This window comes from Pagrus major, chromosome 19 (genome assembly GCF_040436345.1).
Source record: "Pagrus major chromosome 19, Pma_NU_1.0".
Lineage (NCBI taxonomy): Eukaryota > Metazoa > Chordata > Actinopteri > Spariformes > Sparidae > Pagrus > Pagrus major.
In genome coordinates this window covers 15,643,567-15,669,375 of record NC_133233.1, presented here as the reverse complement: position 1 = coordinate 15,669,375, position 25,809 = coordinate 15,643,567, and the positions used below count along the sequence as shown (strand labels likewise).

Below are 25,809 nucleotides of genomic sequence, written 5' to 3'. Positions count from 1 at the left end.
CTCTTGACGAGCTGAATAACACAACCTTTGAGTAATCCGCCGTCAGCCTCGGCCCAGGTGCATGTTTCCCAGGTTAAAGATCGCTGTGGCAAATAGAGAAAGGTCAGCCGTTGAATATTTCCAACCCGTCCCTCCCTCCCTCCCCCCCACCGTCTGTCCAACTTCTCTTTGAGCCTTAACAAAAACGGTCAATTTAAGTTTGCTGCGGGTGAGCTCGGCCTGCCATTCAGCCTCTCCATTCACAAACATGTTTTGACACTTCAAAGGAGCTGTAGATGAGATGTTGGCCCAGAGGTAGATGTGTAATATTTTAAGAGAACGCAGAGCACATCGCACGCAGACTTCACACTTAGATAAGATTTTTATTTCCCTGCCAGAGTTGCGGCACAACATTTTCACCCGGAGAACCTGCAATTAACTCTACATTAACTTGTCTTCCATACAAACAAATGAGAGATCATCAGATATTTAAAGGGGCTCTAATTAGCATTGTTTGATCCATAACGTGAATACTCAGATGCCGAAAAAAGGCCCACATATAGTGACAAACAAAGATTATCACCGGAGTCTTATTGTTATGGTTGTTAATGCTTTAAGTGGACTATTTTGGTTCACTCTCACTGCTCTCATAGTGTTGTTTTCAGACACAGCAGGCAGCTGTTTACAGACAAAGCTGTAAAAAAAAAAACCCTGTGCTAGCACCTAACAGCAGGGAGACAACGACAGCATTTAGTTGGTGATGAAAATGAAAGATTTAGCCACTTAGCAGTTGGTAGAGACCAAAGGTGGGGTTTAAAGGGAGAGTTCAGCACAAAATCAAAAGCATGTATTTTTCCTCTTACCTGAATTGGTAATAATCCATCTTGATTGTTCTTAAGTGAGTTGTGGCGTTTTGGAGATATCAGCCGCTTTCTCTCAAATATTATGGTTCTAGATGGCACTTAGCTTGTGGTGCTCAAGGGGCCCCCCCAAAAATTGTATTAACGCACCGGAAGGAAGAGCGCATTAACTCATGAACGACAGGCTCATACTTGTGACAGCACAGGATATAAACGTTAATGGCGTCCTCCTTAGTTGAGCTGTAATGTTAGCTAGCTTAGCTCGCCATCTGCGGATGGCAATTGTCATTCGGTAAAAAGAAAATAGTTCCTGTGGGAAACTGGTCACAACAAGGTCTTTGAGTTATCTTGAGTAACAGGGTCATGATTATCTGTTGAGTTTTTAAAATATGTTTCGACAGCCAGTCTCTCACACCAAGACGATCTAGATGGATAAATAGCACAATAGGTTAGAGGAAAAAATATGTATTTGTGAGCTATCCCTTTGAAGGAGAGGAAATACTGGACTTACATTCATCAGGTGGACACAAACACGACTGTAACTGAATGCTAATGTTACTGAGATGCTAATGTGTTAGCGTACAGCTGCCTTTTGATACACACAGCAGATACAGACAAACGTTGGCACTCATTTGGAGTCAGCTATTTACTCATGCTGCTTTGTATCCACTAACTATCCACTGAGTGAACTGCTCCATTAGCTTGTTGCTAACTTTGTCCACTGTTTGGCCAGCTTGCATACAGTATCCGCATTGTTGGGTGAGAATTCCCTGTGGGCATCATGTGGCCCCGTTCACATCACACAGAGTCATTTGCTCAAACATCATTATAAAGATGTTGGTCATAGCTGCTTTAAATATACGATGACAGTCTTGTTTTCCAAGGCTACCTTACAGTACCTTGCACCCTCCAACCTTCAACAGTAGACCAAATCCCCAAATTCCCCTTCCAGCTCCACGTTGATATTTTACAACTTCACCGTGAGCTGTGTTAATTTAAAAAAAAAGCATTTTTGAGATTCTGAGGTGGTGTTGGGCATCTTAAATTCAGCTTCAGCTTCACCTTCAAGCTAACTTAGATCTTGAAAATAAACACATCATACATAATAAACTGCTAATGAAATTCATAATAGCACAAATACAATCGAAAGGGACAAAGTTTTACTCCACTGCTATCCAAGAGCAGTTACTGTATGAAAGATCCTTGGTCAACCAGAAAATGTCAAAGCAGAAAACACATTAAAAATGCATTACGTCTGGTCCAGAATGAGGAGGATTGAAAATACAATCAGCCGAAAGTAAGGATGTAAACAAATAATCAGTAAACCAATAATCGTGGCTGCAGACGGAGAGTTTAAGTTATTCATCATCCAAACACAAGGATATCATTTGCAAAAAAGATGGGTTACTCTCCTGTTTATAGATTTACAGAAGTGATTTGGGGTTTTTAAATTACTTTTTTACGAGTGAACCATTTCACAATCTCGGGCATGCATACAGTTTGTTTTGGGGCAAATATCCCAGCTGTAATTTAAGGACTGAAACAAACAAGTGACAACCACTGTAACTCAGTACTTATTGAATTCTTTCCACATTTTGTCTTGTTGGAAGGTTTGAGGGAAGTTTAATGTGAAACAGAAGGTTTAATCTACAGCAGACACTGACTATAAAGAGTACTGGTAATTTATTATGACTGAACACATCTAATTACATGGTGTAATACTCCTACCAGCTACACTGGCTTTGTGGTTAGGCAATAATTATGACTGTTTACTCATGAGATAAATGTGAAATTCATGTTACTTCCCGTCAGTGCTGTATTGGGGATGAAATGAAGTATTTAAGTACTGCAGCTGGGGAACAAGTCAATTTAATGTATTTAATCATTTAAGATCACCAGAGCCAACCTCTAGGAAAACAGAACTATGCAGAATGACTCATAGTCTCCATTGTGTTGTTAAAAATATAATAGTTTGATAAAAAGAAAAACAATGTTAAAGTCATGCTGAAATGCTTTTCTATCAAAATCCAGTCATGTGTTATGGAAGCCTTAACCAACCGATTGCAACCAATTACACCATCTCATCCACCCTTAAATCAATCGTCAACTTTAAAAGGTGCCGCTGGAGCAGAGTTGGCTTTACTTGTTGCTAAAGTAACCTCTAACAGCAGCAAACTGTGCCGGGCTCCAGGTGAACACGGCCTGTGTTTGGACCGAACACAAATTCTAAGACCAACTGCGGGCAGTTTTACGACTAGGGATCCGGTTCCGAGGTGGTTTGCGGAGTTTAGCTGCTGTTCGACAGTTATAGCTTTCTCACTTAGTATGCAGCTAATGTAGCAGTCCAATCAGCTGACTGACGTTGGGCCCCTGGTTGCCAGGACTCGCACCTGGAAAGAAAACCACCTTGGTACTGCATTTCATGTTGCCAAATTAGCATCCGTCAGTCTCAGATGCTGTATGACTGGTCCTCGACCACTGTCGGCTTGGCGAAAATCTTTTGTTTATTCCCCTGTGGATAAGTCAGAATTTGCCGCATCAGCTCTGGTTTTAAAATGGCAGTCGTAAGCGGTTTTAGTTGGACCTTGTTCACGATGACCCCGCCCCCAGCCCCTGACGTAAACAGTTATTTGTTCTAGACCAACAAAGTGTTGGTGCCGTTTAGGAACCACTTTTCCTGACAGCTTTTTCAAGTGGTTCAAGAATAGGCGGCGTCTCCGAACTGCCTTGGACGAAAAGGGGTTTGGGAGCTCCCGGTGACCTGGTCAGACTGAGTCAGCTGCTCTGACATGTAGCTGCATGTCGTAATCTGCATTCTGCTAATGCTGTCAGTATCAATCAATATCCTTACAAGTCCCTCACTGTCTGACTGTCTGTCTTTTTTTACCGGAAACACCGAAGCCTTCCACTTAATAGGGAGTTATGAAGAAAGTGAGAAAAAATCCCTGGATCAGTACCAAAAGTTAATGCCGTCCATCTATTATTCAAGTTTTGTGGAAATCCGTTCAGTAGTCTTTTTGTAATACTGCAGACCAACCAACCAACCAACTAATCAACAAATGGATAAAACATGACCTCCTTGGTGGCGGTAGTGATTGTTAGTCGCAACCCTATTTTCAGGCAGCAATAGTAAACAACTTTCAAGACTTCTGATTCTTTTTAAAGTTAATCTTCCACTGAACAAAAGCCAGTATTTCACAAATTAACTTTTCAGTAAGGGTGCCTCAACTTGGACCCCAACTATTCAGAAACTTTTTTATCCTGGGAAATAAAGAAAAAAAAAAAGATAGATCTTGGACAACTTTAATACCTAAGTGTGAAGCGAGGCTTGCAGTTTACATTGGACGCCGATAAAGACATTAATGGTGCAAATAAAGCATTTTCTCGCCATTAAGCATGAGGACAAATGCAGAGTTATTGCTCTTAAAGTACTTTTCTGGACCCGGTGGGGCTCTCCTCCCATTTCTGTCTACAGATAAAACAGTTATTAATTGTTTTTTCCCTCTTTTGTCTCACTCAGCTGTTTCTGACCTACAAGTGGGCATTTGTGTTCAGTGACCAGTGGCCTTTACGTGGACAGAGTGTATTGTAATGGTGTGTGGGTATTCCCCCCCCTTGTTGGCGCTAAAGCACCCACCAAAGCAGAGGCAAAGAAGCAGAGAACAATGTGTCTATTGTCCAAGATGGCACAGCCGTTTAAGATAGGATCTTGCCACTTCCATGCACTCACTATTAACAATGACAGGCCGTCCAGAATGCTGGATGTCAGGAGATTTTTCACCCCAGGAACTGTACTTGTCAGTGGAGCGTAGAAAAGACACAGTCAGCTATGGTAGACTTGTAGCAATTGAGACTTTCAAAACAACATGGATAAATGTGACTGGGCTTGAGCAAAGAAATCAGATTATATCAATTAGCGAATCATTAGATCCTTACATCCAGTGGCCAGAATTAGCCGTGTTCTCCACTCCATCTTTGTGATTGCCAAATTGAAACTGCAGCAGATAGAGGAGTTCTAATATGCCTAGTATTGTTTATGCTTTTGTTTGTGCCTTGTGGCTGCATGTAGCCTACTTTCAGCTCTTCTTGTGATAGATGCTTTTGGACTCGGCGCATTAATTCACAGATATGCAAGGCTATACATTGTGTGGTCATTTCCTCTGGTTTTCACCAGCTTCCTCCATCAGACAAAGACCTGAAGACAAATTACCGGCTCTTATTGGCCCTGATGAATTGCATCTCCAGCAGGATATGGGAACAACAGCCCAACAGTCGTTATTCATGGTGAAAAATGCGCCTCTATTATATAGTCGCTTTCATAAATAAATCTCTGCCCGGACCCCACTTGAACATTTCACATCATTGATTCCCGTTGTTCCTAATTATCCAAAAAGCTTTTTGTTGTGAACAGGGACAAATGTTGTTATTAGAAGTTAGTAATCCCTGAAACTAAATTGATTAAGCAGTGCACCATAAAAAGACTGGTTACTTATAACGGTCCGTTCTATCAACACTCTTTTCTTGCCCTCGCTCAGAGTAACGCTCCCAAAATACCAGAAAGGATTCTTCTTTCAGTGCCTGCCGCCTTTTTCTCTATAGCTTCTGTCTCTCTGCCCGAAATCCGTCCACAAACACATGTTACACCAGGCTCACACTGTCCATAACAGCTTTGTGTCCCCAATGTTTTCTGATGAGCTGCTTTGTAAAGTGCAAAGTTCTCTAATCCCATTGGGGGAGAAGTCACAGCTCAGTAGAAGAGGACTCTGTTCATGGCTATTTAATCTTTCCAATCCCCTCCAGACCATGCACCCTGACAACAGATGTGATTCAACACCATGAGTTAAAGCAAAAGTAGAAAGAACAAGCATATAACCAACTGCATTTTCGTTTTTGTTCGTTTTTGCTGCGTTTTCATGGCTTTTATTCATTCTATTTTGTATATTTTCACCATTTTGGATGACTTGCCTTAGCATTTTTGCTAGCGTTAGCCCAAACCCAGCGACTGGTTGTGTCCTAATGTCTCACCAACATGATCTTTAGTACGCTAAAACGGTATGCAAGATATTTTGGTGTCCAAAGCATGAAACCACTAGTATGTGAATTACATACTATTTATGGGGAAATATTACAGTATGCAAGCACCGTTGTAACAACAACAACAACATAACAGGCAATGCTGGTGTATCTTCTTCTTCTTTGGTTCAGGCAGACTAGATGCTGCAACGGTGTAATGCTGCCCTCTACTGCTTGTTATTAATGCCACCATGACGTTAGTAATTTTTATTTTATATAGTCCAATACTGTGCTGATATTCCAGCAGTTTCTTCATTTTAGTCCGGCTATCCAGCATTTTTGGTAATACAGACAGAGCAAAGTACCAGATAATGGTACCTGTATCGGCTTCCCAACCCTGTTGGTTATAGTAGAATTATCAACCGACTTCTGTAGTTCCTCTCTTTTAGTTCAATGTGCTGGTTTTACAACTCGCAACTTTAATGTTTTGCTCTCATCAGGAAGCTGATTTAAAAAAAAAAGATTGTTCGCTACCCACCAAGTCATATTTTACAGACAGGCAAAGTTATGTAGTTATTTAGATTTAGTTAGTTAGAGTATTTAACAGATAAAGAGCAAAACGTGTCCTTCAAGAGGTGGTGGAGAACAAAAGTAGAGCTAAAAGAAGAGTTCATATTAGACATCCATTCGCCAACTCGTGGATGGGGCGTGGCCAACAATTATATCAGGGGGCACCACTGTCTGATTATTAAATAAAGTATAGATACATTTTCTGTTTTAGCCAAAACTAATTTAAAATGAAAACTTTTTAAACTTGTATTTACATTCTTTTACGTCAGTGAGTACTTATTTAGAAATGACTGAGACTGTTTCTGTTTCAATACAGTCTGTATTGTGATGTCACTGAGAGATTTTCCTCCACCTGCTTCTCTCACAATGAACTGAGGACAGACTGTTGACTCGGAGTGTTTATTCAAGCTGTTAAATATTACATTTTGGTGATGTGACAGTCGTCAACAAATTGGATGTTGATTGTGCGATCGCTCTGAGTGCTGTCACTGTTGTCACAAAGTCGGTTGAAAAGTTAGTGAAAGGAATAATATTTCAAAGTTGATTCTTTATCCTGTAATGCTTCTTGTTGTGAGGTGACCCAGAACTCTTATTTTGGAGATGAACTAATGAACTTTTTCTCCCAGCCTGTATAATTTCAGTATTTTTTTCCGTATTCGTGTCCATCTGATCCGCATATTTCACCTCCCACGCAGGGCTCATGCTTTAGTCCTCTGTGGTACTGTAGTGCTACATTTTGCAGATACACTGGGGACTCACCTATAAAACACCAGGCCTGGAGGAATCTATCAGAGCTCCATTAACACTTCTACATCATCCTCCTCTCTTCGCCTTCTTCCCCTCATTAATCAGCAGACCAGCCCTCGGGGCTCTACTCTGCAGCTAAGCTCACTTTCACTTTATGTGTGTGTGTGTGTGTGTGGGGTTGTGGATGTGTTTATCTACATATGTGTACATGCATGGGAGTTTTGTGTGCGGATATGTGACACTGCCAAATTTCCAGGAGTATTTCTTATCTGTGTGAATCTGTTCCATTAAATTTGCGACTAAAAGATCCATCAGCGATTCCCTCAGATGCCGCTATCAGCATGTACGGTCTTATTATAAAAGTCAGTCATCCCTCTCAAACTGTTCCCAAATTCAATTGAGTCATTATGTGATCATTCAGATTTGAAAACCCTGCTTCAGAAAGGAACTAGATGAAGTTATTCTCGGAAAATGAAAAGTCCCACCTACCTTTTTATATTTGAATCACAAACTATAATGAGTTCCTCTCCTGCTGTTACCTTTCATCAGCCTGCTTGCCAAGCACATTGAGTACAGTATGCAGCCAAAGATAGCCTCAGCTGTGTGTCTATGTGTGTTAAGGGGCTTGTCTTTGTGTCTGTGTTCTTAATTCACTCAAAGCGGCGCATGGGTAAACATTATTACGGCCTTGCTGAGAAAAATAATAAAATAATACACCTGATCTGCTTTAAATGCGAGCAAATAGCCTTGTTGAATAATGTAAATTAGCCCGAGCTGTCGGCTAAACAAGGCTGTTTAATTGTTAGACGCTGTATTATTAATGTGGTGTTTAAAAAACCTTGACCTTGGCGTCGTGTGTAAGCAGAAAAAAAAAAATAAGCAGTCACTCGTCTGTGTTTGTTTCTTTGTTGTTTGGAGATGAGTTTGTACACTCCACTCTCCTCCCCTCCCTCGTTTCCTCTCAGGGGAGTTCTTTTAATAGTAAGGAGGTGACAGTTTACCTCTGACTGAACACCGGGTTGACAGTTTGGTACCTGCCCAGCTCGCTGCAGCTGACTCGCTCAAGTTGCATGCAGAAGCAGCCTGCCTTTTGAAACTCCGTTCTAATGAGCCGAAATGACCTCAAGTGTAGGCCAAGGCAATCCGATCCCCTTTCTATTAAGCAGCTTTTAATATTTCCCTGAGAATTATTGTTCAGGGAATGAATTTTGGATAAGACCTGCCAAGGGAAATGGAGCACACAATAGTAGCCTTGGCAGTGGCACTTTGAGCGGATCATTTAAAGGTCATAATGGAGAAAATAATGGCTCTTAAGAGTCATAAAACAATTGAAAACATGAGGTTATTGGACACAGTGCTGGAGTGAGATACATAATTGAAGAAAGAGGAGTTAATATGGTAAACTTTTGACCCATCATGAATCTTAAGCGTGCCAGCAGATTAGCTAATTTAACAAAAGGAAGTTTGGAGTCGAGAGCACACAGTAGGGTTAACACACACACCTCCCTCCCCCTCGCTCCCCTCTTATGTTCCCAGTTATTCGCTCACATTTCAGAGAAATGTCTGTCGGGCGAAGTGATAATTGCATTCCTCAATGATTTCATGCTGAGACACACACAGTGACACAGAATCACAGCCCACTTATTCCAAGGGAGTGTGTTCTTTTGGAGGAAATGAGACAAAGACAATATGACCAACTCCATCGGATCTGTGGCGTAGAAGTGCAGCACATTCCCCGGCGTCCTCTTTGATTTGCAGACCCACATGTGCCTGAGTCGAGTTAGTTCCAGCGAGCCTCAAATCTCTCGTTCTCTGGCTGTGAGGGAAGAGTCGTCGCAGACACAGAGCCCGCTGCTTTTCCCAGCTAACCGTATCAGAGAAGCAGCCCAAACATCAGTGAGCGTGTACCTCTTTAGAATTAATCCTCGGGCTGTGTGAGAAGGCGAGGGGAGGGGGGGGGCACCAATGTATGAGGATTACTGCTTTTAGGGCTTCTGATGAAATTCAAATAACAAGTGCTTGCACAAAGTGTCCTGGAAAACACTCCGCGTTTCATAATATCCCTTGCTAAACATGCAAGCATTTGCTGGAGCACCGCACGGTGGTCTGCGCCTCATTCGATTTCACAGTCTTTATTGATATGATAATCAAGTGGTCAGCTAATGGTAATTAAGCTAGTCGGTTGATGGAGTTGCATCAGAGCTCCTTTCATCCTCGCACTTTATATTCTTTTCCCACAGAGGCTGGTCGGTCACTTCTGAGACCGCTGGATTTGGTTTCTATGTAACAGCCCCTCACCTGTTGGCCTAGATGCTAATTTTGCTGGAAGCCGGCGGTGGCGCGAGCACAAAACAGTGAAAAATAAGGCTTTGCTTAATGGAGTCTTGTGCTTTTCAGGCCACATTCCTCTTCATTTATGGATTTGGTTCAGTTTAACATTAAGCCTGACTGGACAACTCATTCCAGTCTTATAAAGAACAACACTGCTCTGTATTGTTGCTTCCTGTCTGTGGTGGCCTCAGTATGCTTGTCAGCGAGGGTATTCTGCCATCGTCAAATCCTTCTTTGTCTGCATGTTATTGTCTGTGAACGCTTCAGCCTTGTACATGGATTAAATGGAAATTGCTCCGTTCGTGTGTGTGTGTGTTTGTGTGTGTGTTTGCAGAGGATTGCTGACTAAAGCCGGAGTACATAAAGAGGTTCGGATGACGGATGGTTTAAAGAGCAGGCAATTGTCATAATGATGACTTGAAGCAAAATTGCCCCATCGTAAAAATGTTTTACACGTGCACGCAAGTCCTCGCCAACCTCAGTGTCACCGGAATCAATAGCGGTTAAAATATACGACGGAATAACTTTACCGCGCTCAAGTAGGCAACATTATAAAATTGTTTTGGTAGATTATGGGATTATAATTGCAGTGTAATCCTTTGTCCTCTCTTCTCCTCGCCTTTGCCAGTTTGACTCCATGCCCAGTACCACAGGGTGGATGCTGGTGAAGCCATAGTCTAAGCCGACAAGAGCAATATGTCGTCCTGTTTATACCATGAAAAAAAAAAAATCTCCCCTTGCTCCTTTTCCCTCCCTCACACCTGAGAGAGAAACTTTAATATTGACCTACATCTCTGTCAGAATAATCTGGCTGCTATTTTTGTGCCGTGCTTAAAAAAACCCGCTCATCTACAGAAGCTGTGGTGGTCGGATCCACACGGCGTGTGACATTTAAACTAATGTTTCCCTGCACAAGGCTGCGCTGCCCAGCGTGGGTCAAACATCTCCCTTGTCTCCCCCACAGTAATAAGAAACAACAGTAGGAAAACTTGTCCCAGCACTCAACAGTGGTATTTGCATGAGATTTGGAAGCAGGGGTGGCACAAAGACACTCCGCTTGTAGCTTTCCAAGGTTTGAGAAACAGCCGTGTTTATGTTGTTAGGGTAAGGGGAAGAGAGATTCTTATGAATAATACAGCAAAAAGTAGGTAAGGTAGATCTACCCTCAATGTCCTGACCACAAGTCCTACTTAGAAGCATAATATATGACTTCCAAAACTTTTAACAGCTGCTCTCACCACCTCATGATCAGTTCCACTTCTCCAGCCCTTATTTTAAAGGAGCACGTTGTGAGATATGACAGGAATTCTGAATTAAAATATTCAGTGTTAAGAAACAACAGTGTTGACGTTGTGTCAAAGACGTCCATGTACTGTGTTGCGGAGATGTCAGCTGAAGTTAACATAACTAACCAGCCAGCTCCTGCTTTGTAATACCACTTTGTGGCTTTATCATAGTTTCAACTGGAAGATGTAAAAGCAGCGAGATTGGGAAATTGTAAAAAGCACTTCATTCAAACTCGACATAAACAAAATAAAAGTCACCAAGACAGTCTTGGTTTGTCTTCACACGATCAGCTGTAATTTGATCAGTAGTAGGAAAACTTGTCCCAGCACTCAACAGTGGTATCATCAAGTAGGATTTAAAAATATTCCGGCTTTAGTTGCCGTCTTCACCCACTGCTTGCTTGCTGCCGTTCTTCTTGCCGTGTCCTGGTCAGAGCTGTTGTAAATCGCCTCCTTACTATATCCCCTGTCTTCAAACTGGCATCTGCCGGTCTCAGAAGGTGTGTTCAGTCCCAGTCTGTAGTCCAGCCATGTTCAATGTCGACAATTCAGATATTTGCAGGTAATTCTCACTGAAGCCTCAAAGCCTCAAAAATGGCCTTGTTTCTTTCTTTCATTCATGGTTTCTTATATATGTCAGTCCTCCTGGCTTCCTCCCAATCTCTGGCTGGCTCTCTTTTATTTCCGTCTGTTATATGGTCATTTTATTTCCACCTGCCCTTGCAGTCTGTCGCATCGGGTAGACAGGCTCATTGCTTTTGTGGGGAAAGGAATTGGCTGGAACCTGTTGTCCTTCTTATTTCATGCCATATTGTGACCGGGATCCAGTTTCCAGCTATGAATACTGCGTGTGCAATGCCACCCAGTCACAGCCGGGGCCTTAACAAGTGAAAATAAGGGTTACTAATACTATGATATTACATTTCGGGACCAGTTTGGCTCATGAATGTTTGATGAGAATGTCCAATCAAGCATAGACACAAGAAAGAGATGAGGAACGGGAGTAGGAGAAATTTAGAAGAGAGGCGAGGGTGAATGACAGAAGGGCACAAGGAGAGACAGAGACGAATCAGCCTTGGAGAGAAAGTCAGGAGGGGGAGTGTGTGTGTGTGTGTGAGTGTGTGTGTGTGTGTGTGTGTGTGTGTGTGTGTGTGTGTGTGTGTGTGTGTGTGTGTGTGTGTGTTTGGGATGGGGTGGGGGGCAGTGATTACTTGCTGCTGAGGTAGCACTGCATTACACATGAGGATTTGGAATGGCCCAGATAAAGTAATCTATGATTAACTGGGGCGCGGCTGGCTCGCCACCCTGCCAACAGCTGTAGTCAGGGGCGAATTATGAAATTATGGGATGTCCTAACATTTTATATGCGGCGGGAAATATATCTCAGAACATGGGGAGGGAGAAGGTTGGGTGGGATGAGAATTATGTATCAAGTCAAAGGTGACAGCCGACGGGCAGGGAATTGAGTGACAGAGGGAGCAGCGGTGCAATTAAGACAAACTTTTGTAGTCGACGCATTTGGCAGGGAATTGTTGAAATGCTGGAGCAGCCCTTGGAGGATTTTGGGGAGGGGAGGCCAGGGTCGGGGCTGGCGGAGTGATCGCCGCAATGATTGCTGTAACAACTGTCCGACCTGATAACAAATCAAATTATAAAGATGGACACCGTGGCACAGGCCCCGCCGCCGTCTGAAATTGATTGCCGGCACCAGGAGCTGATATTGCCGGGCCTGCTCTGTCATAGTCCATCAGGCGTCATTATCACCAGGGGAACACTAAACCTTATGCAGAGCTGAATGAGGAGGAAGACTTCATCCGCACCGCCGCGAGGACTTTGACAGAAAAAAACAAACATATCAGATGGTTGTTTTTCTTGTGATTTAACGGTTAAAATTAATTCCTTTTCTATAGAATCGTGTTACAACATGGCTCAGTATTCGACATGCTAAGTACCAGCTAAATCCGGTCTGTTATCATCATGTCTGAGTGTTGCAGGGCTACCTTGATTGAAGTGCTCTCATGTCTTGTATTGCCAGTAAGTGCACCAGTAATCATCTTTAAATCATAGTTTTGTAGGACGCATGAATCATCTAGAGGGTACGAACCCATCCCACATTTGTCCCTTTTTTTATGAAATATCTCAGGAATAATAAATGCATCTGCGCCTCTGAGGTATTACGATTGTGCCTCAATATTCACCAGAGCCACTGAGAATCTAACAGGCGGCTATTTTTATTCTGCCGTGTGATTAGTCATTTACCTGAAGCAGGCTGTCATTGGAAATCATTTTCTCGTCTTTAGACAGTTCCTCAGTTCATCCAAATGACAAGTGATTTTGCCTGTGGGGGAAATAGGGCTCATATTTTATTGAGAGGCGAGACAGTTCTTTAATAATGGCAGAAGTTTGATAATGCTCTGTGAAGTGAATGGACTTTGTGTTAGAGGCCACTTACAGAAAATGACTAAGGCTTCAAAGATGGCTCATTACTGAGGTCTGACTTCCTACATTTTCTACCAGACCTCTCAGTCATGGTTTTGCTCTCTCTTTTGTCTGGCAGTCGTACGTGTTTGGAACCTGAGATAACCTTTTGAGGCATTTATTGTTGCATTTAATGTTACTACACTATGATGCAGGGTTATTTTACATGCATACAGATGCCTCTAAGCACCTCGCAATTGGATTAAATTCCAATTCAGAGGGCTACGCTGTGATCATAATACAAATATTGATGCATTGATGTATCTTGGTGCATACAAAATTTTAGATTTCTGTACATGATTTATTATTTGTCACTGTAACACTACTGGCTAATGATCCATACTTAAAATTATTCGACGAATTAACTTATATTACTTGCATCCTCACCAAAACTCAAGAAGTAGCCTGGCTTAGAATGTAAGAACAACGCACTTCATAATCCAATTACTGAAGTGTAACAGACATAAGAAATGTAAATGTGACACAGTGACACTCATGTTCACTTTGTTATGTTTCATCAGCCTACATCAGCATTACAGATATTGGCTACTTGTCCTATAAAAGATCTGCTGCAGCTGCAAACATGTACAGGATGCTGCTATGAAGTAGCAGGGTCCTGGTTGTAATTAATAATTGGTATCAGTAATTGGTATTATATTGATACGGTATTGGTGGTAGCAGATTGGTGTATAGACTTGTGTACTGGCCAATACTGATTTTATTTTTCTTATATATAATTTTTTAGGGTTTTCAAAATAACACTAATTTTAATTAATTAATTATAGAAAGAATAAAAGAATCCATACTATGTGTATGCGTCTGTGGGATTCCCTTTTGTTCATATAACGTGTCCATATTTTGTCATAGATATATACACACACGGGATATAACTTGACAGCTCTGCCCTCCGCTGAGACAGTGTTGACGGCAATACACTTTTTTTTCTTTTGCAGCAATAAAAGCAATACTACAGGATTGCCTTTGATAGCCAATATTAAAGTTCCCAAGTAGACAGACATGTGGAGTTGGCCTTCAGTCCAATACTGACTCCAGCATTGTAGGCAGTATTGGAGGCATTTCCAGTCGTGAGTTTGGTATCGGAACAACCCTAAATCTTTCAAAAGAGAATTGCAAAGCATCTAATAATCCATCTTTTCCCCCCATCCCTACATACAGATGTGTTCTCTGTTTCCTTTTGAGCCTTTTACAAAAGCACATCAGACAGTCTGCCTCCATCTGTCTGTCTGGGATCATACTTTGGCTCTAATCCTTCTTTCCGGCCCCCTCCAACAGCAGTCTCAGTGTGGTTGTCGTAGTAGAGCTGGTGTTGATGAACTCGCTGTACCTTGCCAAGTGCCTCCTGAAGTGTTTTCCTTGCCACACACAGACCTCCCTAAAAAGTGGAGGGATTGCCCTTGAAATGTTCTCTCCAGCTCGTTGCCTTCGCTGCTGCCTGTTTTACACAGCGCCTTGCTATGTGTGGTGGTGAGGCACTCATTGTATTTTTTACAGAGATGCATTTCAGAGCTGATCTTATTCATATCTAGCACGTTTTCACAATGTATTCAACCCCTTTGACTTTTCTCTGTTTCTTAGTGTTGCAGGTTGAATAAAAAATGCATTTCTCACATTTTTACAGCTTTAACAGTCTTCACAAAATACAACATGACTACAGAATGAAAACATGCTCTTGGAGGTTTTGGTATTCTTCCCATTCAAATTTTCACATTTGCTCAATGTCAGACAAATTGGGTGGGTTGTGCCAGTGAGAACCAATTTTAAAGCAATTTCTCTGTACATATTTTTAGTGGCATTCAAATTTTGGCTTCGGCTGGGCCACTCACGTAGTCGTCCACTTTCAATGTTGACTGGCCGTCACTGCAGTCACAGATCTCGATGCAGGTTCTCATCAACAGTTTGCATTCAATTCTCTTCTGTATCCTTCTACGTCCTCCAGTTTCTACAACTGTTGTCACCACCACTGCTCTTCATGGAAGAGAGCATACATGGATTATGAGATTAGCTTCCTCTTTTCTAGATTCAGAGTTTTGCATGAGAACTGAAGCCTTTGTTTCATCTGACATCAGAATATTTTGCTTCAGGAATCGTTTACAAGCCCAACTTCACCCACTGCAGCAAAAATAGATTGAAGAAATTAAATTAATAAATACAAATTAAAAGGGTCAAGGTCAATTTGATAAATTTGTCGCTGAAAGTTGGAATAAGGTGGTGCAGATGTGATAATAAATCTCAAAATGTAGTGGTGCATTAATTTACATAGAAGGCAAAGGGTTTTTTATTTGTTTTCCTCACATTCATTTCTGTTTTTGGTCTGTTTACTTATTAATGAAGAGGACAGAGACACACATGCACACACATACGCACACACACACACACACACCACCCACTTTCATGGTTGGCAACTTGTGTTGAAAAAATAATTTTCTTTAATAAATCATTCTAAGTTTGTGTTAATGAAGTGTTAAATTTTAATGACCCAATCTCGTTTGGATTCCAGTGGCCCTGTGGGTTCATCCCACCTCCCAGAATTCAAATGAGTACACACAATAATATAACTTTTTTAAATCTCCATGTAAGTTGGCCCATTTTTTTGTGATCCTCCTGACCTGCTGAATTTTGCTGTTCACTGAAAGAACCAGTGGATCGAATGAATTATTTTTTTTCAGAGATTTATTATCGAGGCTTTATTTCGACAGCCATTGTGGAGAAGTACTGAGAAGGTGGTAATTATGTGAGTGTTTCTAAGCAGGTACGTGTTCAGCGAGGTGTGTGTCTGTATGTGCAGATGAGACGGCCTCTCTGACTAAGTTTTAATGACAAGCCTTTCACACATTAACAACACTTTAAGACTTAGAACTGCCAGTCAGGCCTATGGGCAAGCTACAAACGTCAGAGTTCATACTATGTATTTAAGAGGACCCCAGTTGAGATGCTCAATAATGTTAAACTATGAATTTGGTAGAAATGACAGATTGCTTTACAATAGGATATTTGCCGGAACAAATGTGCAAACAGACAGACTGACATTTTCAAACTAACCTTTGTTGTGCGGGTAGAGTATGCTAGCTGCCTCTACCGTAAAGTCATTCAAAAATTCCCCATCAGAGAAAGACTTGCTCTGTCATTAAGCTGAAACACAGTTTCAGGGCTTTTACTTCTTTCCTGTGATGACAATGTGACATAGTTAGCATACCTGTCGAAAATGTCTCCTGATGTCGTATTCCTTGAAACAGCGATACTCTCTTGACATATCAAACACACTGCCTTTGATATGATATATTAGGCGAAATAGCCTGTTTTTATGTCTACTGTTGGTTAAAATTGTGACACTAGAGTCAACTCTCTTTTTTGTAGCATTCTTGCCTACTCAGGTCTCTATCTTCACAACCGCTAATGCAACTTGTCATTTGAGATGATTGAGCAAGAGTCAACTTGAAGCCTTTAGTGCCCTCCTTTGGAATCAGACTCATGCAGTCATTCGCCTCAGTAACATAATGCTGCCTCTTTTTTTTTTTCTTTGAGGACGTTGTTAGCTGGATCAAGATGGTCCTTGGGCCAGTTTTTGCGTTCCGACAACCAGAACTTTTGAATCTACAGATGTACCCCCTGGTGGAGTCATCAGGAAACACACCATCTCTGTTCTTACGATGATGACACAGTACTTTATATGGGAGTGTCTCTTGATAAAACAGGACCAGCTGATTTTGATTTTGATTTTTGTGCCTGGATATCACAACAATACTAAAGCTCAACTGGATTTACAGGGTAAACTGAACTATTATATGCTTGAAGGTTTAGAGAGAGGAACTGGTCATGAAAATGAGACTTCCGATACCATGGTTTTATCTTGGACTTGGAACAAAACCTCAAGACTTGTGCAGTATGTCACTAATAAAAAATAACAAGTTTAACAATTTTTCTCCCATCTACACCTCTCAGTAAGTATCCAATAATTCCATTGGGACCAATGAGCATCTTAGATGAAGAATATTTAAACCACCATATCTCTTTCCTTTCACCTGCTGTCATTCAAGTTCTGTTTTGTTGCTTTGCCACTTCACCCTTTTATGACCACCACCACTGTCGATGCCCAGTCGACAGTTCCCCAGGCTGTTCTTGGATACTATTTACAGGGTTCTACTTCTAAATGTCAATGTCATTGACTGAGTCACCGCCAAAGTCTCTTTATTTATCTGCATTCTTGTGAGTAATTGTTCAAGTACATGACTTCTAAGAGCAAGAAACAAACAAGAAGTAGTAGTAACTAAATGGAAGTCAAAGCTTTAAGGCTCAAAGGCATTAAAACTTTTGAAAAAAAGAAAGAAAAGAAATTCAACCAATCACAGGACATTGTAATTGATTTGCAAGGGCAATCAGAATTGTAGAAGTTCGTAGAAGAAACGAGGTCAGCTGTCCGACCTCCAGACAAAGCAGCAATCAAAGCAGAAGACAGAGTTGCTTTTTGGTCATTAGCCTGCAGATTTGCCTATGTATGCATGCCAAATTCAATTTTGTTTGTAGTTTACTTGATGGATGGGGTCCTTCTTTTACAAAATCTGTGTATTAAGAGCTTTGTCTGCTTTGTGAAGTGACCAAAGGTACAACACACAAGTTGGGCATAGGAGGAGGTTCTTTTACACTATAGTAATCAGAGGACTCATCAAAGCAAAAACTCAGATTTTATTCACCAGAGGGGTCCTACTCATCATTACTTTTTTTTCATTTCTGGAACTGGTAACTTGGTTTTTTAGTGCCAAACAGTGTATCCTGCACTGTTCTGGCATTAAATGACTTGCACCAAACCAGCTGAGAGTCTCTTTCATGTCTGTATAATTACAATCAGTGTAAGAGTGTCTCTGAATAAGAACCACCAGCAGCTCAAGAATAGGACTGCCTTGACAAAGCATTGACAACTGTGGAACAGGCAAAATTAAGCCCTCTCCATTCATACCCCCTAGTTCTTATTATGCACAAGCTATCTCACTGAGCTTGCTTTTGTGCCGGTATAATTACTTAATCTGAGCACTCCTAGGGTGAATTACTTTGTGTGCGGCAAGCAGGCTGCATTGCTTTGATTCAAGCTCCCAAAGGGGAATTGAGGCCCTTTTAATTTTGCTGTTTTAAAGTCGCAAATGTGATAATGGCCATTGTCAAAAGGGATTCACATTCATGCTTGTGTTTCTGTTAGAGCTGCAGTTTTGTTTTATTTTAACAGGCATTATTATGGAAATAAATACAGTATGTTCATTTTTGAGTAAGATTTTATTGCGCCTTTGTTCTTTAAAGCATTTTATGGATGGTGTAGAGAATGATGCGCAGTGCATTAGCGAGTGTCTAGTGCACTATTTTGTGTTGTTTGCTGTTTATAATGGGCCTGGGCAACACTTAACTAGAATGGAGGCCCATCAAGGCAGACCGATAAGGACCTAGGGATCCACTCTAGTCAATTACTGCAAAGTGCCAAGTTCAACTCGCATTCAACTCAGTGGGCCTTTTATGAAGTACACCAGCTGAGTAAACAAATTAATCGTACATCCATGGTTCCCCAACACAGCCATGTGGCCCAGGGCAATCATACATCAGGCAGAGTGATAGTGGCTGTCTCCACCAGGAAATAGAGGGGTCCCACTATTAAAGATAGGCAACCACATAGGACTCATAAGCTATTGACCATCACACTTACTCTGCTGCTCATCTGCACTGCTGTGTCTGTAATGGGTTTTTACACCTTGACACTTGTATTGTGAAGAGGAAGTGTTGTAAATGGTTTACACATATTGTTATATATTGTTGTCAGGCGATGCAGTGGCTCAGATAGAATAGAAATAACAGCTTTTTACTGATCCTTAGAGGATTTTTGTCCAAAGAGATCTCCAAATTTGGAAAGAAGGAAGTGTTGCTTTCTGGGTTGAGGAATTTCTCTTATTTCTTAAAGGATACTACAGATGTCCCCATCTGTAGTCCCCATCTACTTCAGTTGTTTAGGAGAATGCTGCAACAATGTTTTGCTGTGAAACTCCAGAAATGTTTACAAAAATTCACCTGACTTTCCATCAGCACAAGGGTGAGTAAATACTGACTGAATTTTAATGTTGGGGTCAACTTATCCTTTAAGCTAAGTAAACTGCTTAAAAAAAAAACATAGAGCAGAATATTGGGAAGGTCACTTATGATCGCTACATGGTTTACACAGGCGATTTTTTTTGTCTACCTATGATAAGAACAACGAAATTGTGTATTTTGTAGTCGTTTTACGTTTTCACATATGTGTGTGTGTTTTTAGGTTTGTTCCGTTACAGATAAGAGTACCGTAAATGCCTTCAATACTGCCTAAAATGCAGTGAAATGCAAAGTTTAGGTAACAGAATTGGTAATGAGAAGGTAAAATGGCACAAGTATATATGTAGTATTTTAACAGTCAAAGATTTTTTCATATTTTTTACACAGTATGTGTCCTTTTTCATGATTTGACCTTGAAGTAGTCTGATACAGAACACCCTGTATTTGTGTCATCTTCAGCTGGTGGATGGGCCCGACTGTGGTCCAATAATCAATACAATGTTCAGTAGTTGTCTGCACCAGAGAGAGAGAGAGAGAGAGAGAGGGATGGACATTGTATGTGTGTACTTTGTGTGGCGAGAACCAGAAGCGCAGTGTGTGATCTGCAGCCTTTCATAAATGGAGGCACACAACTCCAAGTTGAAACTAAGTTATAAAGTTGTTAAGCTTGTAGAGCTGAGTGCAGTTTGTTCAAAGCTCTCGGGAACACAAGTTATTTGGTGAATTTAAAAAGTATTCAGCACTTGCTCTGATTTAAACTCTGGAACAATATTTGTTTGTGTACACCCATATTTTGAAATGCAGTTTAATGCCTGCAGTTGCAGCCCGTATGTGCCTTATGGTTGATAAATAAACCAGTCCCTTCACTCAGAAATAGATGAATAAATTAATCACAGAATCAATTAAATAGCCAGAATTTAGGATATTAATTATTAACTAAAAAAAAATCAGTGAATAAATTAAATATATTTTTAACCCACATTTCTTCCTCTAAAAATATTTTAACGAAATACATTTCTGACCTCGTCCTGCTGAAGTACATAAACAGAATCAGTTGTATGTACTTGCTAAATGACATACATGAACCTTAGGGCTCATCTATATTTTGATCAGTGAGAAAACGTTCACTGCTTTATTAAAACATGTAATTGCCAGAAGTGGATTTTGGTGGTTAAAGCTTGAATTCTAAGTTGGTATCTAGCATTGATTTCTCTGCTTTCTGCTCTGGTATTGCAGGAGTTGATTTTCCTGTCCTGTTAATATGATGTCAGGTTGACTTCTCCTGGTCTATTGTTTTGTGGTTATGTGGGTATCGACCTGTTTGACTGGACAGTCAGTTTGTGTTTTGCTGTTGTCTGTATCTCCTGGTACCTTAATGTATTTTCTTGCTCCGGGAGAGTTGTGTTTTAGTAACGGGGGCTGCCATCGTTCTCTCTTGTCAGATTTTCCGGAGGTGTTGGCTCGTGTTCAAGAAAGCCTCCAGTAAAGGACCCCGACGGTTAGAGAAGTACCCAGACGAGAAGGCAGCGTACTTCAGGAGCTTCCACAAGGTAAACACACACGACTGAAACACATTTTTTGCAATGTGATCAATGGGACTTTCATGCAGTTAGTTGATTTTAATGATTTACTTTTTAATTACAATTCTATACAGCAAAAGGATATGTCAAAAATTTGCCAGTCACTTTTTCCCAGACTCAAGGGGACATCTTAAGGGTACAGTATGTAAGAACTGGCCACCTGTCAACTTCATAATTAAAACAAACGGGGCAGTGTTGGGGTTTACATCGCTAGCACAGGAGCTTTGGGCTTAGATGTGCTGCGGCTAGCTGGTTAGCATGCTAACTTTAATAGATACCTCTGCAACACAATATACAGATGTTATGTAATAAAAAAAAACCTCTTTAAAACAACTTTAAAATATATTTATAAAGATGTATCCCATGCAACCCAATTGCCAGAATATAAACATTATATTTCTTTATGATGCAGTTTTATGTTTCTTTGGATCAGTTATCAATTTTATGTTGTGACAATGTTGTGCCTATATTCTGGTTAGGTTTAGGCTCAAAACCTACTTAGGTTAGGGTTAGGAAAAGGTCATGTTTTGGTTTAAAATACTGGTTTTGATCACCACAAACACGGCTGGAAATTGTCCCGAGGTCTCCTTAATAATATCCAGTGGTGTCAAGCTCGCAAATGTTGAAATGCTGTGGTCTTACGTCAAAAATATCCAGTAGTTTGGCATATACAAAAGTAAAAAAACAGTCTTGAACAGTGGTCATTGGCTTGGCAGCCTTCTTCACTGTAACTTCACCACCCTCAGTCCCGTCCCCCTTCTGGTACGAAAGTCAATTCATATACATGTAAAAAGTAAGATTTTCATTGCCAATCAATTCTGTGATTCATTTGACATGAAATAAGAATCAATCTTAGCGTCTGAAGTATTATTCTAAATGAGTTGGTAACACCCTGACTTTTTCAGCCAGCCTTTTCCCGTTTGACATCACTGAAGTCTGATCTAGTGAATGTTCATGGTCCCGAGAGCATCGTGAACAGTTAAGTGCATCTTTGACTTTTTGAATTCCAAAAGCAGATTAAACCTGGTGTGTCACTCCCCTGGGAACAGTCTCTGGCCGAGTCTAAATGCTACAGCTGCATCAGCATGCACGGCACATTCGTCAGACAACAGCCAAGGGTTTCATTTTGCAATTTGGCCAACTGGTGGAATTAATTAGCTGTAGCTGATAAAATCTGACGCCAGTGGTTGCCCACCGAAAACGGTGGAGCCGGGACTGTGTTTAGGCAGAAGCTGTGCTGTCTTAAACGGAGCAGAGAGAATGTTTTTTTTTTTTACTGTAAAAGATAAAGATACTCCATGTAGGTGTTTTTATATTGTATTAAAAACGAAAGCGTATTAAACTCAGCGGTTCTGCACGCTCCTGCCTTGTGTTCATCTTCATATAAAAAAGTTCTGTCCACTGGCCACAGATGATGGAGTTAAGGATCCATTAAGACACATTTTGCAACTTTATCTCCTCCTCTGGGCCTCTTTCCCTCCCTTTTGAAAGTAATAATCCAGTGTATAATATCTCTCTCCCCACCTCTTAAGCCCTTTGAAATACTCCAATTATGGCTCATTATCACGGTGAGGGAAGATGATGTTAAAGGAGTAGCACTGTGAACAGTGTTTTAGAGTAATGAGAGGAGATAACAGCAGATGATAGGGGACTTTGACACCAGGTTTTCTACATGGCTGCAGTCTGAGAGTTGATTTAGTCGTCTGTAGCAGGCTGTCTGCTACCATGTAATTATAAATTAAATTGGGGATTTCTCAGCGGAAACTTAACATTTTCCTCAATTTTCCAGAAAGCATCCAGGCACAAGCATCGTAGGTGTTTTGATCCACTTTGTTAGCATCCCCTCGCTGCTACACTATCAGCCATGTATTGTGAATGAGGCGTCTCTCTGCCCACTGCATCATGCTGTCACGGGGCGTCCTGTGTGGCTGCAACCGCCTCCCCCTCCTCCCAGAGGCATCTCATACACCCGGCGCTGGAGTGAGCGATGAGTGCGCACATGCACCAGTGCACCTGGTAATGCATCGCCACAAAGATCAAGAAAGGTCCCGTCTGAGGGCTTCATTCAACGCTGCAGTGCTTTGGGAGGAAATAGGCTGCACTGGTGGCTGATTTACAGAATCAACACAAAGAGGATTGGCTTTTCCCACTTTTTTTCTTTCTCTCTCTCCATATCCTCCCTACTCCCACTCTCTCTCTCTCTCTCTCCTCCCCTGTTCCTTTTTCTCTGTCGGAGAAGCGCTGGTCCACACAGTAAAACAGTCCCTGAATATTTTTAGCAATCTTTTTAGCCCAGGGAAAAGTTGTTTTTCTGTGCGCTACATTTCTCGAACTCTCCCGAGCTCCTGACAAAGGCAGCTAAAGTGGAAAAATTGAGCTCTATTTAAATGGATAAATACGGCATTTGCATATGAAGGTGGAAATAACCAGTAAAGGCAACAGGGGTTATTGGTTTCAGCCACCATCGGTCGGTTGATCCCCCTTTTTGATCGAGAGCAGGGGCTCTCAAATGTATTACTCAAAAGTCTGTGTCTTTCTTTTATTCGTGGTCAGGTTGTGATAACCAAATAACATTAAATCAATTCATCACAGTCACATCTCAGAAGAATTATGAAAATGATTGACCTGTTGTACAATAATATGGTTGAATTAGATTTATTAGAATCTGCCTACAGAGAAATAAATGTGATATTGTTCTCGTTTTAGCGTCTAAATATGAAATGTTTTGTTGTGAAAGTACAGGAAGGTGATGACAGATGTAGCTATGTGTTCCAACAAAGGAAAACAAGTAAAAACTTTTGTAGCCATTCCAGATTTCTAAGTTTACGAGGTGCACTTGAATGCACCGTGAAGTCCCTCTGTGTGTGTCAAACTCTGACACAGGCCGCACAAAGGAGCGAAGCAGCTCGTCTGTAAATGACAAGAAAACGTGGCAGCATTGTTTTTTGTTACGTGATTATTTTGGTACAGACTTTTACCTGGCAGTGTGGCAGATAGTCTTACGAGATTTGGGCCAACTCGGAAAATATGCCCACATTCGGCCCTTGGCGGACTCTGTTTCTGACTCATATTCTTACAACTACACTCACACTAGTTGTAGAAATTGTGTACAGGAGGAAACGAGGCATATTGTGTATCTGCGATTATTAAATACAAGCTGAACAATTTTTTCCATCAGCCTCACTTGTACATTGTGATTTATGCTAATTTAGCAAATATTCGCCTGCTAACACTGTAAACCAAGAGAGAGAGAGCTTGGTAAACATCAGCATGTTAGCACTGTCATCGTGAGCGTCTCTTGACTCTTAAGTGCACCCGCCAGCGTAGCTGTCGACACTTAGTCGTCTTCACGTGAGATTTAACTCCCGCCTTTGAATAAACTCAAAGAAAGAAAGAAGAGGAGAGGAGATGAGGAATAGGTCCCATCACAAGTGATTCACTTTGCTCGGACTCTCTTGCGCCTTAGGCTGGGAATGCACCCAAACCTCTCCCTTAGAAACACAGCTACACACACACACACACACACACACACGAATGGAAACTAACACATGCACACTTACACATTGAACACAAACGGAGAAAGAGATGAGAGGCTGGTGGAATTCACAGCTGAGAAATTCCCGCTTCTTTGTGGCACTTATGTGTATGAATAGCCTGCCTGGGGACAAATACATACTGTATCTTCACAGGGGGAAAAAAAATCACCTCATCTCGTATAAAATATTTAGATACTATCTTTGAATAGGATAAGAAATAACAAATGGAAAATATCTGCTATCTTTCAATATCCGTAGCCTCCTGTCTCGTTGTGTCTCCTTGCTTTGTTGTTGAAATGTTTAACCTGAACGCTGAACAGAGGATGATTGCCATTCAAGGGGGGATTTATTATATGCAGTGTTATCCAGCAAAGAAATCTGTAGTCCACATATGTTGTGTGTGTTATTAGGTCTGCTCTTTTAATCTTAAACAGTCAAGCTTTACTATTCGGGCAGTGAGCCCAGCTAATTCATTCCCAACAGTCTGGCAAAGGGCCCACAGTTAGCACACAATGGACTACAATAATGTAATGGGCCTTATCTCCCAGGCAGAGTGAACACACAGACGACTGTTGAACAAAATGGCCTGTAAATGCGGGTGATATTCAATTAAATGTAATCTTCTCTTTTTTTCCCATTCACGATCAATCTCCTGGTAAAGTGATTTAGATGCTTTTGATCGCCCTCCTCCCTATTGACTGGAAAAGCGGTTTCAAGGAGAGGCACTCGAACGGTGGATGCACAGGATGAACATCAGGTCGCATTTATTCATAAAGTGCTTTTAAAATAAATAGCAATGCATCACATACTACACACTACAATACAGGAGCCAGCTTGTGCCGAGAGCTGCCATCGCCGATGATTTCCTACTTTTTGAAAAGAGCTTTTTGTAATCAGCAGGAAAACGACGATTATTTATTTATCAACCTCAAGATCAGCCACATTTCTATTTTACTTTGCCATCCTTTATGTGCTAAGCCTCTAAATACTATTGCACTCTCAGCGAAGCAGTGCAAGATGGCAATTAAGGCTTGCTGCTGCTGCTGCTGCTGCTGTTGCTGCTGGCCGTGTTCATTCAAGGTAATGTGCTGCTGCCACTCTCTCCTTTCTCTTTAGATCACCGAGCTCCATAACATCAAGAACATTACCCGGATGCCCCGGGAGACGAAAAAGCACGCCGTGGCGATCATCTTCTGTGACGACACATCCAAGACATTTTCCTGTGATTCAGGTAAGTGCCTCTGCCCTCCATTCATAATTAAAGAGGGGATATTTAAGGTGACTACACCATATTTTCATGCACTGGCAGATTTAGGGCTCTTTTTCTTCCATAACATGTCTTGAAAGC

General features: G+C 41.3%; 1 protein-coding gene across 1 annotated transcript in view; it reads left to right on the top strand.

The window, feature by feature from the left end:
* dok6 (docking protein 6) overlaps window positions 1-25,809 on the top strand; it is a 49,089-nt gene that overhangs the window by 5,268 nt on the left and 18,012 nt on the right. Inside the window, exons 2-3 of the mRNA XM_073488738.1 lie at window positions 20,788-20,895; window positions 25,578-25,692. Coding sequence (XP_073344839.1) covers window positions 20,788-20,895; window positions 25,578-25,692 — 223 coding nt within the window. The remainder of the gene's footprint in view (window positions 1-20,787; window positions 20,896-25,577; window positions 25,693-25,809) is intronic.